Source organism: Chrysochloris asiatica, unplaced genomic scaffold (assembly GCF_000296735.1).
Source record: "Chrysochloris asiatica unplaced genomic scaffold, ChrAsi1.0 scaffold00006, whole genome shotgun sequence".
NCBI classification, from domain to species: domain Eukaryota; kingdom Metazoa; phylum Chordata; class Mammalia; order Afrosoricida; family Chrysochloridae; genus Chrysochloris; species Chrysochloris asiatica.
Window position 1 is genome coordinate 17,446,212 of NW_006408524.1, and position 18,451 is coordinate 17,464,662.

At 40.3% G+C, this 18,451-nt stretch overlaps 1 protein-coding gene across 1 annotated transcript in view; it reads right to left on the minus strand.

Annotated features, from left to right (window-relative positions):
* BBS9 (Bardet-Biedl syndrome 9) overlaps window positions 1-18,451 on the minus strand; it is a 604,103-nt gene that overhangs the window by 77,986 nt on the left and 507,666 nt on the right. The window contains exon 23 of the mRNA XM_006832142.1: window positions 9,956-10,178. Within this exon, the coding sequence (XP_006832205.1) occupies window positions 9,956-10,178 (223 nt within the window). The remainder of the gene's footprint in view (window positions 1-9,955; window positions 10,179-18,451) is intronic.

The window sequence follows — 18,451 nt, forward strand, 5'->3', positions numbered from 1 at the left end:
TTTTTTTTTTTTCTTTTCATATTTAAATCTCTTATTCACCTGAAACACATTGATTGAGGCATATGGTATAAACTGGTGAACTGAAATATTCTTTTCTTCAAACAATTGGCCAGTTCCCAACACCATTTTAAAACTAATGCATTCTGTCTTCCCCTCAATGCTTTGAAATGCCACATTAGCATTTAGGTCAGAGTTAGGGTTAGCATATTCTATCTAAACTCTTCCATATCAAGTGGGGTGAGGTTTCCCCCACTTACTGAAGTTGTAATTCTCAGTTGCTAGGGTCAGGAACTTTCACAGGAAAGCAAAAGTCATCACACAAAGATGCTCACTCATAAGTGAATTAACCATATATAGACTTCATCTCTGCTCAAATAGCATTCCTCATTTCATAAGCCATCAATTCCTGCCAGCTATCACTGACTGTTGGAAACTGTTACAGGTACAATGCAAATTGGTCACAGAAGGCAACTATAACTCTTGCAAGTAATGCATGATATAATGCAGTTGCAATGGTATTGGACAACTGCTCTGGTCACGTGCTAGGCTAGTGACAGTGAAAATCTGGCAGTCAGTCCAGTCAACAATGAAGAGAAGAAAACCAACACAATAGATGTTTCTAGAGAACGGTTTGCAGATCAAAGGATTCCGAGAGTCCCTTAGGAAAATGGTTACTGCCTAGGAAATATTTTCCCTAAAATCCCTCTTTGTAAAGGGCACTTTTGAGTGTGGGTTAATGCACTGGACTGCAAGGTTGGTTTGAACTGCAAGGTTGGTGGCCCAAGCTCACCGGCTGCTCCTCGGAAATCTTACATAGGGTTGCTATGGGTCAGAATCGACTCAATTGGACTTAGCAACAATCATACCCAAAACAAAAGTAAAATAAAAGCCCTCCTCAATATGTCTTTGTTTTCTCCAAGAATTATCATAATAATCTAAAAGTTACAAATATAAAATAAATGTACTATGAATTTTAATTTTAACTATTTTCAAGCAAACCTTTTGCTTTCCTACTACCCACAACAAAATGTTGATCTCAGTTCTGGTAGGCCTTTTCTGATATAAGTTATTTACAAGTCTTTCATATTTTAATTCTAAACTTTTTATTTTGGTGTATCAATCTCTCTTTAGTAATTGTAACAATGACATTTACTATTAATTTATAAGAAATGTTCTCAAAGGGTAAATTTTCCATCTTTTTATTAAACAAAAAATTCCTGTCTGATTTTATGTTACTCTGTAACTGAATTCTAGAATCCTTATTTTCAAGTTCTCTCAAGTAACTTTAGAGTTATTACATTATTATTTATTACTAATGGAATCTCATATTTTGAGAATTTGTGACGGGCCAGGCATTTGCTTTGCATTTTACTGCTGTTGTTGTATGCTATCGAGTTGGTTCCAACTCATAGTGACCCTGTATAGACTTTCTGAGAGCAGTGTAAGAACTACCAACCTTAAGATTAACAGTCCCGTACTTATTCTACAGAGCCAGTTCTGAATTCTATAAATAACTTGATGGTAAATCATCATTTTTATTCCTACTTTAGAAATTGAGAAAAACAAGAATAGAGACGCTAAGAGACTCGCCTTTTATCATGCAACTTGTAAAGGGTCAGGTGATCTGGAACTCATGTATTTTTCCATTTTGGAACTCATTTCATTAATGGTCTTTTCATTAATGTACAGGCATAATACTGTGTTCTCTATTGGAAAAACAGACTCAGAAGATATTTAACAATTTTTCCTGAAACATTTTTCACATTGAATTAACCTAAGTTTCTTAAGAAAAAATTCTAACTTATAAAAATTAAAAGTGTCAAACCAAAAGATAAAACAAACTCACAATATGAGAGTAAATGTCTTATCAAGCAAATAAGTCATACCTTAAAAAATTAAATTTAAATTCTGTTGAAATCAGTGATTTGGAATTACCTTAAAATAACATCAAACCCTAGACAAAAACGGTTTTTAACTCAAGTGTAAAATACTAAAGAGTGGGAATTTAAAATGTACCTCTCCATAAGAGAGAATAGAAATGCTATTCAGATTTATGTTCTGTATATTCTCCTACCACTTTAATATGGTGTTGTTGTGAGGTGCCATCAAGTCAGTACCAACTCATAGTGCCCCTATGCACAACAGAACAAAACACGGCCCAATCCTGGGACAATCTCACAATTGTTGCTATGTTTGAGCCCATTGATGCTGCCACTGTGCCAATCCATCTTGTTAGGGGTCTTCCTCTTTATCTCTGACACTCCATCTTACCAAACATGATATCCTTATCCAGTGACTAGTCCCTCCTGACAATATGTCCAAAGTATGAAAGACCTAGTATGGCCATCCTTGCTTGTAAGGAGCACTCTGGCTACACTTCTTCTGACACAGCCCATGGCACTTTCAATATTCTCCTCCAACACCATAACTCAAATACATCAATTCTCCTATGGTCTTCCTTATTCACTGTCCAGCTTTCACATGCATAAGAGGTTAATGAAACTACTATGGCTTGGGTCAGGCACACCTTAGTCCTCAAACTGACACCTTTGCTCTTCAACACATTAAAGAGGTCTTGTGTAACAGACTTGCCCAATACAATACATCGTTTGATTTCTTGACTGCTGATTCCATGAGTGTTGATATTTGATCCAAGAAGAATGAAGTCCTTGACAACTTCAATCATTTCTCCTTTGATAAGAATGTTGTTTATTGCTCCAGTGGTGAGGATTTTTGTTTTCTTTGCACTGAGGTGTAACCCATACTGAAGGCTGTGGTCTTTGTTCTTCATCAGTAAGTATTTTAAATCCTTTTGACTTTCAGCAAGCAAGATTGTATCATCTGCATATTGCAGATTGTTAATGAGTCTTCCTCCAATCCTGATGCCATGTTTTTCTTCATATAATCCAGCTTCTCTGATTATTTGCTCAGCATACAGATTGTGTAAGTATGGTGAAAGAATACAGCTCTTGCGCACACCTTTCCTAAATTTAAACCATTTGGAGTTCCCTTATTCTGTTTGAACAACTGCCTCTTAGTCTAGATGCAGGTTCCTCAGGAGCACAATTAAATGTTTCCGAATATTCATCCTTTGCAATGTTGTCCATAGCTTATCATGATCCACACAATTGAAAGCCTTTGTATAGTCAATAATATCCACTTAATATAGTAAAGCTAATTACTATAACAGGAGAAAGACAAGGCTTCAGCTCCTGCAAAGATTCAAAGCCTTGGAAACCCTATACAAAGTCGCTCTGAGTCAGAACTGACTGAACTGTACTTAGTACGCAATTGCTATATAAATAACTCCTGGGTGTCCCATGCCACATATAAAATCAAATTTTCTAATACATATCCATAAAAAGGCTCATTTACGAAACCCTCGTTGCTTCTTGTTCTTCCTCTTCTTTTTGTCTTTGTTTGCCACCATTTCCTCATGGCTTCATTTTGGCCTGGAAATCTGGGAGTGTCCAAAAACCGCAGCTGAGACTACAGCCCATGATGATTTTGGACTCACTGGATCACGTCAGGAGAACAGTCACTTGGTCAGTCTGAATTATCTGTGTGTTCTTAGGTTCTAGACTCTCCGCTCACTCAACGGGCCCTGCCTGCCCTGCTGTGGTACCCATATCATTTGTTCTCCAAAGTTCCATCAGGTAGGCTTTTACTAATCCATATTACGTCTATGTTGAAATCTCAACTCCCATCCTCAGTACCTGTGAATGTGACTTGGTTTAGATAAATGGTCTTTGAAGACATTATCAGTTAACATGAACATCATACTGGAATAGAGTGGGTCCTAGGATAAGCACTGGAGTTCAAACCCACCAGCTGCTCCTCGGAAACCTTATTCAGGGTCACTATGAGTCGGAAATGTCCTGATAGCAATTAACAACAACATTATATTACAAAAGAAGAAAAGACACACAGAGGTAAACCGGACACATGATGAAAAAAAGACCAGGCTCACTGGTCAGATAGAGACTGTGGAACCTCTTCAGGTCAGGAAATGAACTCACCCCCGTCACTAAGTTTTTAGCCAAACAACGCACAGGTCTAGAAGGGGACCAATAATACTAGTAAAGTACGCAAACCTGAGAATAATCAACCACTGGAGATCAAAGGGCAGCATTTAATCAAAGACAAAGTGCAGAAGGTATAGGAAAGAAGGAAGAATGGAAACTAGAAACAGGGCGCAAGCAGAATGAGTGAAGTTACATTAAGGGGACTGTGATCAAGGAGAGGAAACAAAATGTGTACAAAGTGTTAAATGTGAAACTGATGATCGGCTCCGTAAACCTTTACCCCACTTACAATGAAATGCATTTTTTTTTTTTTTTAAGAATTCTTTGAGTCGACAACTTAAAAAAAAAAAAAAAAGATAGAAATGGGCATGGGATGGAGGCAGAGATTTGGAATGATGCATCTACAAGTCAAGAAATGACAAGAATTGTTTAGCTGACTGACACCAGCAGTTAAAAGAGAGACATGTAACAGATTCTACCTCAGAGCCACCAGAAGACACCCTGATTTTGGACTCCTAGCTTCCAGAACAGTGAGACAAAACATTTCTAATCCAATCGGTTGTATTTTGTTACAAAAGCCCTAGGAAACTAATAAAGTAGGCAAAGCATCATCTGAATGAGATGAAGTAAAACAAAACAAAACAAAATAGAAAATGTAAGGAAGTGATAAAAGCCACAGCTTCCATATATTAGTCCCCAAATCTCCTGAGTTGAGTTTTGCATATGTACTTACAGAGTTTCGTACCCCAGCTGTAACTACTGTTGTTAGTTGCTTTACAGTGGCTTCTGACTCATGACAAATCCAAGTGTATCAGAGCACAACTGTACTCCAATGGGTTTCCAACACAATGTCTTTTAGGGAGCAGATTTCCAATCCTGACTTCCAAGGCACCTTGGGTAATTCAAACTGCCAACTTCTCAGCTGGTGATGGTGGTGGTTATGTGCCGTGGAGTTGGTTCCGACTCATAGCGACCCTGTACATGGTTTCTGAGGCTATAAATCCTTACGGGAGCAGAAGCCTCACCTTTCTCCCATGGAACATCTGTTACTTTCGAACTGCTGACCCTGTGGTTCACAGCCCAATTCGTAACCACTATGCTATCAGAGCTAGTAGCTGAGTGTTTATCCAAAGACTCCTTATAACCAAACCAAAAAAAAAAAAAACAAACCAGAACGACTGCCATCAAGTTGATTCCGACTCTAGGGTTTCTAAGACCGTAAGTCTTTATGGAGCGAGTAGCTCATCTTTCTCCTGTGGAGCAGCTTGGTGGGTTTGAACTGCTGACCTTTCAGTTAGCAGGCCAACACCTAACCCACAGCACCACCAAGGCTCTTTAAAGACTCCTTTCTGTTGTGTTGTTGTTGTTGTGTACTGTTGAGTCGATTCACACTCATAGTGAACCTGTATAGGGTTCCCAAGAGTAGATGGTGAGCATGAACTGACAACCTTGTGGTTACCAGTCCGGTGTTCCTTGTTGTTGTCAAGCCGGTCCCAACTCACAGTGACCCTGTATAGGATTTCCACGGATGTATATCTTTACAGAAGTACAAAGTCTCATCTTTCTTCCATGGAGCTGACCAATCCTGTGGTTCGCAGACCAATACTGTCCTTGACACTGAAGTCAGAAAAGAAAGTCCCAACAATTTAAGTTAAGTCTCTTAGCCCCAAGCACCTTCAGGGACAGAGCAGGTAATAGGCACATATGAGAACTCAAGGCAGTGACATTCAGATTTGTTTTTTTAAAAACTACCACCCTGACAGCCCTCTGCAAGGCCAGAATGCATATAGCTGGTATGAGAAAACCAGTTCTTTAATGAAACTGGACCCCACACAAACAGTCTTCCCTCACAGAAAGATGTGACTACAAGAGCTACAGAGAGGAGACATGCACGTTTGATGGTTTGGGACTAAAAAGAATTCACCAGAAAAGGTTTAGGCTAAAACCCGATAAAGTAAAGGTAAGTGGGGAAAATGTTAGGCAAAGAAGCTCATAGGTAATTCCCAGTGGGAAAAATGTTCAGACTCTGGACCCAGGGAGGATGTTGTCATCCTGGCCTTTACTGGAGCAAAGAAAGTCACATCCAAGGTACTAGGCTCATAAAGTCATGAGACTGGAGAAGACCAAGGGGTTTTTATTCCGAGCTGTTTATCCATCTGCAATTTAATAGGGAACATGGTAAAATGACACACTATCCTTCTTTTTAATACCAACCACTAAGTCACTCCACCTTCTTAGACCTTAGTTACCTCAGTTGTTATATGAGGGAGGTGAACCAGATGAGCTCTAAGTTTCTGTCCAGCTCTTAAAAAAAAAAACCCCGCTCAGGTCTGTGAAAAAATGCTTCTATGCCTCTATGTTCAGGAATCCACTCCTTTCGAATCTGCCACTTTATCTCCATATATTCTGAGTGAACGATTACAAAAAGACGCAGTCATTCATTTGAGGCACAGATAACTCACAGTATTTCCAGTGCTCTCTGTGACAACCCTATTTTGTCATCAACATTAAGAGTCCTGGTGTGGCACTGTAGGATAAGCACTAGACTGGTAACTGCAAGGTTGGAGGTTCAAACCCACTAGCTGTTCTTGGAAACCATATACAGTGCTGCTATGAGTAGAAACCGAGTCAAAGGCACACAGTAATAATTAAAATTAGGTACAAAATAAATAACTAAACCTTTAAGTTATTCCTCATAGCAAAGAGGAGAGATTGCATGAAACCCTGCTCATTTCTTCCCACATGCTAGACCACTCTCAGGGAAAAGAAGACCAGATTAAGAATAGCTTCCACGGGAAAAGGCCCTGGCTAGATACCTATTTGGACCATTGTGGTCGGTATGGTCTAGAGGGAAACAGAGTGGGACAGGAAATCTGGATTCTAGACCTAACCCTTCTAGTAACCATAGAAGATATTTATTTAGGTTTTTTTCTTTTTCTGTTTTCTATTTATAAAACAGCAATGATTCTGCATGTCTCTTTCTGCCTTGAAAATGTGCTATGCACAGGAGGAGATACTGTCTATGAAGCATTTGTGTCCTAGAGAGGAACACATGCAATAATTGAGCTTGTTCATGACAAAGAATACTAATGTAACAATTAAAAACAACACTATCATGATTGTTGTTATTGCTATGTGCCATTGAGTCGGTTCGGACTCACAGTGACCCTGTAAAGGTTTTCCAAGGAGCAGCTGATGGGTTTGAACTGCCGACCTTGTGATTCTCAGTCCAGTGCTGATCCTACAGCGCCACACCAGGAGTCCATGGGTAGGTCATGGCAGGTGGGAAAGGCACCTGGTCAGAGTCCCAGAGTCTTTGGTAAATAAAAGCAAGGGGTTATGATCGACAACAAAACTCAAACACACACAACTTCAGTCTCCCCCGTGTAATGAACTCAGCTCGCACGGAAAAGAGGGGCACTACCATGGCTTACAGACCCCTGGCTTGTGAACTACTTTTCTTTCCTTGCTTCCATCCTTTCTTTACTCTTTCCTTTCAAATATTTGGAAATTTGCATTAAGGGCTAAAATGCTCCATATACTAGAAATGAGCACAGTCTTCCAGTCCTTAAAAATCTAGCTGTCTAAATAAATAACTAACATGCCCAATCAATAATTGTGATTAAGGGGCTATCTCGTCCCTTGACATGTCCATGTCTTTGTTCACAACATTGTCACTGGACTCACAGTGGCTGTTTCCAAAGAAGCCAAGACCAAGACCTGAAAGACCCAAACTCAGGACTGTTGAAGTCTGAATTGACAGCTGCACCAGCCATCCCGTGAACCAAGACCAATTGTTGTTAAATTTCTTCTTTGATTAATTTGCTCTCCTTCCTCAAGCATCCCTTGTCTTTCCCATTCGCAGGCAGGAAAGGAAATCCATAAATTTCGTAAATATCTGTCACCTTCTCCCTTCTTAATCCTAAATACCTATTTCTTGGAAAATAATCTTGTAACAGTGGACAGAGAGGTGTGAGTGGAAACCACAAGACCAGTTACGAGAGTCTTACAAGGGCAAGATGTTGCTGTTGTTGTGATGTGCCGTGGAGTCGGTTCCGACTCATAGCGACCCTGTACAGGGTTTCCGAGGCTGTAAATCTTTATAGGAGCAGAAACCCTGATCTTTCTCCCACGGAACAGCTGGTAGTTTTGAACTGCTGACCGTGAGGTTCACAGCCGGATTCATAACCACTATGCTACCAGAGCTCCTTTACAAGGGCAAGATGAAGCGGGTCTAAACAAAGTCAAACCATGTCAGGACTCTTTCTAGTGTGAAATGTTAAATTAGAAAGATTACCTTGGGATAAAAATTGGGTTGTAAGTCCTGGTGTGGTGCAGTGGATTAATATACCGGACTGCAAAGTCATTTGAACTGCAAGGTCCGCAGTTCAAGCTCACCAGCCGCTCCTCAGAAACTCTATGCAGGGTCGCTATGGGTCCAAACTGACTAGACAGCACTTAACAAAAACATGTATGTGCAATTATAGTTAAGAAAATAATTTCCATCATATAGAATATAGAATTCCATGACACACAAACCAAGTACTTTCTCACACCCAAATCTGGAGACTGGATCATCCATTTTATTATACACAGATCCATAAAACAGCAAAAAATTTTTAATTCAAGTTATAATAATTTTTTTAAATTATATTTGTGAAGCATTGGGCTAGGTGCTTTGTAAACATAGCCCCAGTGACAATATGGACATTATTAAACCCACTTTCTTATGGAAGAAACCAGGTCTCTAGAAAGCTTTAGAGTATCACATCCTAACTCCTGGGTGCCTCAGCCCTGAGCCTACTCGTATCTCCTGGCCCCCAATCTTTTCCTTTATCTCTTTCCTTTTGTTTCTTATTCTGATGACCACAGTCTAAGGAAACAGGGGATGTCAGGAGACTCATCTGGTCAACATTTGCTGCTTTAAGTGTGAAATTCAGCATTATACAAGTAATTAAGGGATCAAGGCAGGGCCAAAGCTTGGTCTCTCTGATTCGGGCGCTTGTGCTTATTTCATGATGCTATGCTGTCTCTGTGTTTCTCTTGATAAGACTTCACTTGCATTCCTTTTTTTACTTCTAGGAATGCTGAGCAAAGGTGGGGGAAAAGCAGCGACAGCCTGGGCAACGGCATGTGGGGTGCACAAAAGCCATGTTAAGAAAGAAGAAGAGAAAACCACACCACTTCCCATACTAGGGTCCTTGCTTTCGGAGGAAATAGCTGCAACAGCTGGGTCATTTAATACAACCATTTCCTTTGTGCTCCTTGCTGCTGCCGTACGGAGAGAGGCTGGGGAGAGGGTAGTGGTGCTTGTGGCGGCCATCTCCAAGGAACTTGAGTATCGAATGACTGCTCAGCCCTGCTAACAGTGTGCTGAGTCCACTTACAAGCCCATGGTCATCAAGGACAGCCTCCAGGGACAAGATGGACCTCTCCCCACCATGGTCCCTAGATGCCTCAGACCTGAGCCTACTCACATCTCCTAGTTGCCAGTCTTTTCCTTGTCCCTTATTCTGATGACCAATGACCAAGCAAACAGGAGCTTCTCCTGGATGACATTTGCTGCTTATAGTATGAAATACAGTATCGTGAGATCACATTTGGTACAATTTTTCCTTAAAAATGGTTTTGTTCTATAATTCATTTTTTATTGCCTTGAAGCAAAACAAAATGGATCATATATTTAAAAGCAGATGGAAGGGAAAAAAAACAAAAAAAACCAAGAAACCACGACACACCATCTGAGAAATGTCTAGTAAGCATATATCCCAGAAATATTTATGGAAGTGGTTACCTGGGGAAAAGTGAAAGCAATTTTCTTGGCTATCATCACGTTAATAGGAAATTGAAACTCCAAATGCAACCCTGGGTGCATTCCTTTAATTTGGCAAAGTACAACCATGTTTGGGAAGCAGAAACAAAACACCTACCTGGCATGACCATGGTGTGTGGGGCCGCGGCATCGGTACTTAAGCATAGGCGTCCACCTTTGGCTAGTCTATCACAGAGCAAGGTGATATGTTTCTTCAGTCGGCTTGTGTCTTTGGGTATGTTCAGTTGGCTGCTGAGGTTCAAAGCCTGCTCCTTAGAACTCTTTGATAGGCAAGTCTTCAATAGGTAGGAAATAGCAGCATCCACTGTTTCTTCCCAGCCCTGGATATGAAAGTCAATTTTGAATTTAGGTAAAGATTGAAAATGGAAAGAGTTAACTAAGTTAAACAGATTCTGAGTGTTTATGCTCAAATGTTGGAAAGTTGTGGAGAGGTTGGTGTCTGGAATATTCTAGAGCAGCCTGGTTTTGGTTTCTAGTATTGTCAGCTATTTGACCTCGAGCAAATTAATTTCCCTAAGCCTCATCTTCATCTACAAACGAGAATGCTAATAGTCTGTAACTCCAGAGAGTCAGGTGATTAAATAAGATTATATATGAAAAGTATTTAATTCTGTGCCAGGGAGAGAGTAATTAGTAACATCATCTCAGGTATGGGGCTATCTGATGATCTGGTAGATGAAGTTGCCAGGGCAGAAGAGGCCTTTGGATACCTTTGGGGGAAATTGGAATGGAGAGAAAGCCTCAGTTACTGGTCCCATAGTCTGACCCCTTCGGGCTGCAGCTGGAGGCTGAGGGAACTTATTTCAAGAGTGACTTTGGGAGATATTTAGGGCCTAACAAGTCCAGCTTCACTAACCAGGTGACAAAAAGGGATACAAAATGAGGAAGTAAGACATTTTGCACCATTTTTGTCAGGGACAGTGTGGATGTGCTATGTGAAGACACTGTCGGTTTAGGGTCATCAAGTCCTCATATCTGGGAACCTCAGCATTTTCATGATGGGCACCAGCACCAGCAGAACTGGCAGGGGAGGCACCACCTTCAGGTGGGTTCAGACACCATGAGTATCACACCAGCAGGGAGGAGTGAGAGAGCAAGAACTTACGAGTTCTCATTCAGCCTTCCCATGTGGTTGTAGAGATAACTGGGTAAGAGTTTCATGGGTGTCTGAAGTCCCTATACACATAGCATCAATTGTCACTGTGACTCCATTTGAAGCCATAGATTGGTAAGAATAGGAACACCAAGCTCATGACAGTCAAAGTGAAATCATAAAGGAAGGCACGAAATGATGTCATTCCCAAAGAACATTACAGACTAGCCCAGTCCAACTCAGGGACAGCCACCCTTGGGAATCCCATCTGTGGACTCTCTTCACAGCTCTCAGACTTGGTACAACCAGCTCCGCACTCTGCTCTAGTCTCTGCCTGCATGTCTGGCCCTCCCCTCCCCCTGCATCAGAGTGCACTGAGATCAGCACATTCCAACACTGTGCATGGTAAACAGAAGGTGATCAAGAGAAGTGCTTGCTGGACAAAAAGACGGTGAGTTACAGAACAGGATCTTAAGAGTTGAGAAGATTTTGGAGATCTTTAATCTTATGGGACTTTCCCAGGAGGCTTAATACACAATAGCAACCATCTGCCTATGCATGGCTGTCCTCAGGCTCCAAAATTACTGCTTTTTGAGGCCATCCACTCCTTTTAAGGACATGTGGAACCAGCAAAAAGCTATTTCTATACTGAGCCAACATTTGCCCCATTGACCCTCACTCTACCCTCCAGAGCCATGCAGAATAAATCTAACCTCTCTTCTCCATGACAGCACTTTATATCTGTGAAGACAGAAATTCTGTACCCTCTTCTCCAGAATAAACATCCCCAGTTCCTCCAGCTCTTCCTTATATAAACATGGTTTCAAGTTTTCTCTCCATCCAGACCGCTCTTCTTTGAATGAGCTCCAATTTTAAACACTTAAAATTTTATACAGCTAAGTAGAGAACCCCAACCTGAACCCAATGTATCAGGCTGAGGCCGACAGTGTAGGGATGAACACATCCTGTCTCTCATTTTCTGGGAATTCGGTCTGCCAGTTGGACCTCCAGGTGCCTCCACTCCCCTGGCAGCTACTCCATATTATGGACTCACAGTGAGCTTAAATAAGACCCAGAGTCTTCTCCATCCTCACCACACTTCTCCCTTCTGATGGTGGTGGCAGCATGCTGTGGAGTGGACTCTGGTTCATAATCACTTTCAAGGCTGTGAATCTTTACAAGAGCAGACAGTTTAACTCATAACCCATTAGGAGCTCCCAGAGCTCCTTTTCCGTACATCAAGCTTATGCAATTGATACTTCAGGCCAAAGTGTAGGCTCACTGTGTCTGCTCCAGAGAACTTCCCACTGGCTACCAACATCACTTCATCATGAAGTTTTTCCTCAACTGACCCATTAGAGGTGCCACCAGGTAAATCAGGAAACAAATTTATTATTTTTAAATGATCTTGAAAATCCTTTCGAGAGACATCGAAGATTGTGAAAGCAGCTTCCTTCCTCAAACTGCTAAAGCATAACAAACCACTGGTGACAACAAAGATACCGCTAAAACATGGAAACTAGAGAAAGATGTAAAATGGACTTTGTGTTTCCAAAATGATAGGAAGAATTTAAGATAAGACAGTAATCCAGATGTCACTGAAGAGGAAATATTTCCAACCAGTTTTTGGATCTGTGGATGAAAACCCCTGGAGTATAAAAAGAGAACACCCTTTGTATATAATTTGGCATTTGTGTGGTCTGGGCTCATCTCAGCATTAAAATAGTTCCTACTATTTTATATTCTATTTATCTAAGCAAACTAGTGTATTCTTAAAGTAAGTTACAGTAGCATATTAGATCACTGAAGCTGATATGGCAGAATTTCCTTTGTGACTGCCAACTTGCAGATAAGTAAAAAACCATGTCATGCTTTGGTATTTGGCATGGATATTCCTGAAATATGATGAGGCTTGATGCCAAAATGTTAGAAAATTCTTACTGAAATAGAGTTTGTTTTTTTCATGTTTGGATTGCTACATATATGTGAATAGGATGATGAAAAGGAATGTTTATGACAGAAAAGGAAATCAAAGTTAAGCAAAAATGCAATACTGATCACTCAGTGATCAAACATAACCAAGCAGTGGTCACATGAAACACACTTGGTTACACATAGAACAAAACTCTTTGGAAAACTGGGATTTCAAGTGTGAGCAGCACCTTACAAGTCAGTGATTTCAACAACTCTTTAGGTGACTAAGTCCATCATCTTTATTTATAGCCCTTAAATTAAAGTAAACCAAATGTGCAATTTCAATGTCTCCATACACACATGATTTACACACGCTCACACCCCCCCCCACATACACATAATCTTTATCCTCTCAAATGAAATATCAATTGTACTAACAATTTTATCTCCTTATTGTGAGACTAGAATAAAATACAAATTGGGAGAAATGTACCAGCTGGTATTTAAAATCCTTGGTGGTATCATTTCCAGAATCACAACAGCCTACAAACCCCCACAATAGGACAAACTGATGGACAAGTGGTGGTGTGGGAAAACTGTGCTTAAAGAAATGTCTGGAACAGGAAAAGCTTTCAAACACAGGTTCTTCAGTGAGAAATGACTCTATTCCTGACAGGCACAACCTCAGAAATCCCTGTTACTACATCTATGATTTTTATAACACCACATCACGTGTGAAGATAACTACATAGGGAATACAAATGTAACTATTCAATTTTACCTTCTGTGTGGTGTTTGTCAATTTGAAAAATCATCTTAATTTGGGGGATTTTTTAATAGGCTTGTTGTTTTGCTTTGTTTTCATTGTTTCTTTTGAATAATAACTGGGCTTTTCCTTTTCCTAAGATCTAGACTCTACCCCATTACAACTTCCTTTTTGTCTTAGTTCATTATTTTTTTCTGACATCCTTTATTTTTTTTCACTTTTTTTTTTTTTTGGTGCAGGGAAGTGGTAGGTAAGAGGAAGGATTGAGATTAGAGTTAGGACTATGACTAAGTCTAGGCAAGGCCTGGAGTTCTGGTGTGGCACTGTAGGATAAAGCACTGGACCACAAGGTCTGTTTATATCACAAGATCGGCAGTTCAAACCCACCAGCCACTCCTTGGAAAGCCTATACAAGGTCGGTATGGGTCAGAACGGACTCGATGGCACTTAACAAACCAACAGTCAAGGCCTAAGACTGTTTAGTGTTAGTGTTAGGGTAAGGGGTGGGCTAGGGGTAGGTGTAAGGCTTGGTCTAGTTTTTAGGGTTATAGTCAGGCTAAGTTTAATATTTTCCTTAAAATCTCTTTTATTTGGAAGTTCTGTAAGTACATTATTCCCTCTTTTTTATTTGTTTGTTGTTGTTGTTGTAACTGTATTTCTGGTTCTCTACTTTCAGTTCTGTAGGCCTATCTTGGAATATGCTCATATCTGGGTTCTGTCTAGGTGATTTGTCAGGGATGTGTCTCAGGTTGTTTGCTGTTGGTCTCTGTCCAAAGAATGTCCTTTCATATTTTTTGCTAGGTTGAGCTGGTTTTTACAAAGTCTTTAAATTTCTGTTTGTCTGACAATGATCAAAATTTGACGGACAGTTTTTCTGAATATATGATTGATTCTTGGTTGAGAATCTGTTTCTTTCAGACTTTTATGTGACATTCTATTGTCTTCTTACCTGCATGGTTTCTGCTGAGAAATCAAAGCTTTGTCTTATTAATTTTCTTTTGTCGGTAACTTTTCATTTTCGTGAGCTGCTCTCAGGATTCTTTCCTTATCTTTAGTTTTAGAAAGTTTGATTTTATATTGCTGTTCTTCTTTCGGTGTCTATCCTGTATAGGGTTCGTTCAACTTCTTAAATGGCTATCTTCTCATCTTTCATGATGTTAGGGAAGTTTTCTTCCAACAACTCTTGGGCAATATTCTCTACAGGTTTTGTTGTTTTTTTTCTTCCTTTCTTCCTGTTCTGGAATTCCAGTCACATGTAGTTTATTCCTCTTGATTGATAACGTCCCACATAAATCTTAGGCTTTCTTAGGCATTTTGTTTTTATTGTTGTTCATTTTTCTGATTGTTCCTCTAGCAGATGAATATTGAGAGGTTTTTCTTTAAGCTCAGTAATTCAGCCTTCAATTGCTTCAAATCTATGTCTTTGCCCTTTCCATGTAATATCTATTTCTGAAGTCTTATTGTTAATCTTCTGGCTTTCTAATTGCTGTTTTTGTCCGTTTGTTTCCTGTCTTCTAAAGTCTTGTCCGTGCTTTCCTTGAGTTCACCTACAGTTTTCTCAATCATTCTTTAATCTGTTGAGCTGCCTCCAGGATCACCATCTGTATTTGTTTCACTGAGTCACCTATGTCTGTATTGCAGAGGGCCAGCTCGATATGTCTGCCGATTCCACCATCTTCTGTCTTAGCTTCTCTACCTGAGCCTCTACCTTCTCTATGGCAGATGCGACTGCCTTGCTTCTGCTAGTTCTCCAGGTCCCACTCCCAGTGGCAGTGACTGTGTAGCCTGCTGATTAACTCTCTAAGGCCAGGTTATCTGTTAGACACACCCACCAATACTACCTGCATCCCACCCATAAGGAGACTCCTGCTACTCCATGATGGCCCCAGATGCTTGTGTATACCTAGTGTGATGCTTGGTGTACCATCTCTTTAGATCCAAGGCCCTGATCTTTCCTAGTCTGCTTTTACTTCTGATTGTATTCACCAGAGCTATGCTTTTGCTCATTAGAGAAAGCTGCACCTGGGTCTCTCATCTCAACCTCACTAGTCTCCACTGGTGTCTATGCCTAAATGGCAATACTAAACACTTGATTTATCAGAAATAACACACAGCAGAAAGCTTGGCTAAGTTTGTACTGTTAATTTCCAGGTTACAAACAAATGTGACCAAAGAAAAAACTAAACCAGAGTATGCCCATGCCACCTGAGAATCAAAACAGCTGAGTTGACTATAGTTCAACTTAACCTCATTCATCAGGGTTGTACTTAACTTCATTTATTTCAATTGCCCCTTCACTCCATTATCCTAGAAAACTTGTTTAACTTCTTAAGGTATAGGAGAAGTTTCCATGAAATGAGACTAACATCATGCCCATTCGCACATGGGTGGTTATACACTCTGAAATTCCAAGTGGAATTTACTATGGAATAAACAGTGGCTCTTGGCAAAGATAAGTGAGTGCCTCCAGTGGTGCATCAGTTTGTCAAAATAATTCAATTTGTATTCTATCCATTCCTGAAGTCTCATTTTTTGCCAATGCCTTCAGTGCAGCTTAGACATCTTCCTTCAATACCATCGCTTCTTGATTACATAGCACACATCTTGAAATGATAGAACATTGACTCACTACTTTTGGAACACTGACTCTGTATTGCTTCCATCTTTTACTGATGCTTCCTGCATCATCCAATATTTTGTCAACAGAGTTCTTCAATATTGCAACCCAAGTCTTGAATGCTTTATTCAGTTCTTTCAGCTTGAGAAATGCTGAACATGTTCTTACTTTTTGGTTTTCTAATCCAACTCTTTGCATATTTCATTATAATGCTTGACACTCTTCTTAAGTTTCACTTTGATATTTTCTATTTAGCTCTTACTTCATAATTTCTGCCAGTCACCTTAGCCTCTCTACACTCAAGAGTAAGTTCAGAGTTTCTTCTGACATCCATTTGGTCTTTTCTTTCCTTGTTTTCTTAATGACCTTTTACTTTCATCCTGTATGACGGTCTTGATGTCATCCCTCAACTCATCTGGTCTTTGGTCTTTAGTGTCTAATGCATCAAATCTGTTCTTCAGATGATCTCTAAATTCAGGTGGGAGATACTCAAGCTCATATTTTGGCTCTGGTGGCCTTGTTGGAATTCTCCTCAGCTTTAGCCTGAATTTGCATACGAGCAATTGATGGTCTATTACACAGTCTGCCCATGGGCCTTGTTTTGGCTGATGACATTCAGTTTCAACATTGTCTCTTCCCACACATGTAGTCAATTTGAAAGCTGTGTAATTCCATCCAATGAAGTTCACATGCATACTCGCCCTTTATGTTGTTGAAAAAGTTGTTTGCTATGAAGAAGTCATCGATGTTGTTAGGTGCTGTCGAGTTGGTACCCACTCATAGCAAATTTATGCACAACAGAACAAAACACTGCCCAGTCCTGCGCCAACCTCACAACCATTGTTGATTTTGAGCCCATTGCTGCTGCCACTGTGCCAATCCATCTCGTTGGGGGGCGGGGGAGTCTTTTTTTCCAACTGACCCTTCATTTTACCAAGCACGATATACTTCTCCAGGGACTAGTCCCTCCTGATATGTCCGAAGTATGAAAGACGAAGTCTGGCCATTCTGGCTTCTAAGGAGCATTCTAGTTGTACTTCTTTCAACACAGATTTGTTCATTCTTTTGGCAGTCCATAGTACTTTTAATATTCTCTTCTAACACCATAACTCAATGCATCAGTTCTTCTATGATCTTCTTTATTCAATGCCCACCTTTTACATGCATATGAGGTTATTGAATATACCACGGCTTGGGCACACCTTAGTCCTCAAACTGACACCTTTGCTTTTGAACATTATTACGTGCAACCGATTCAGTTTCAACTCATACTGGCATTGTAGGTTTCTGAGGGATTGCTGGTAAGTTTGAACAATCAATCCTGCAATTAAAATGAACTTGAAGTCCAGTCCTTATCCTACAGTGCCACACCAGGACATGAGCCTTGCAAAACTATCATGCAATCTCCAACATCGTTTCTATCATCAAGGCCACATTTTCCAACTACGATCCTTCTGCTTTGTTTCCAACCTTCACATTCCAATCAGTGCATCTTGATTGCATGTGTGATCAATTTCAGACTGAAGAAACTGTTAAGTGCCGTTGAGTAGGATCTGACCCATAGTGATTCTATATACATGGTTTCCGAGGAGTGTCTGGTGAGCTTGAACCACTGACCTTGCAGTTCAAGCCAACTTTGCAGTCCAGTACATTAACCCACAACGCCACACCAGGACTCCAAAGACACTGGTAGAATTCCACAAATCCATCTTCACTGACTTTAGTGGTTGGTACATAAATTTGAAGAGTAGTGGTATTAAATATTTTAAAAAACTGATGAGGCACTGGAGGCACTCACTCACCTATGACAAGAAACTTGGAAGACAACTACCTGGCCAACTGACTGGAAGAGATCTGTATCTGGGCCCATTCCAAAGAGAGGTGACCCAATGGAATGCAGAAATCATCGGACAGTATCATTGATACCCCATGCGAGTGAAGTTTTACTAAAGGCTATTCAGGAATAGCTGCCCCCATACATTAACAGAGAACTAACAGAGGCTCAATCTGGATTCAGACGAGGATATGGAATCAGGTATATCATTGCTGATGTCAAGTGGACCTTTGCTGAAAGCAAAGAATACCAGAAAGATGTTTACCTGTGCTTTATTGACTATGCAAAGGCTTTCGATTGTGTGGATGACAAGCTATGGACAACATTGTGAAGTATGAGTATTCCTGAACATGAGGAATCTGTACATGG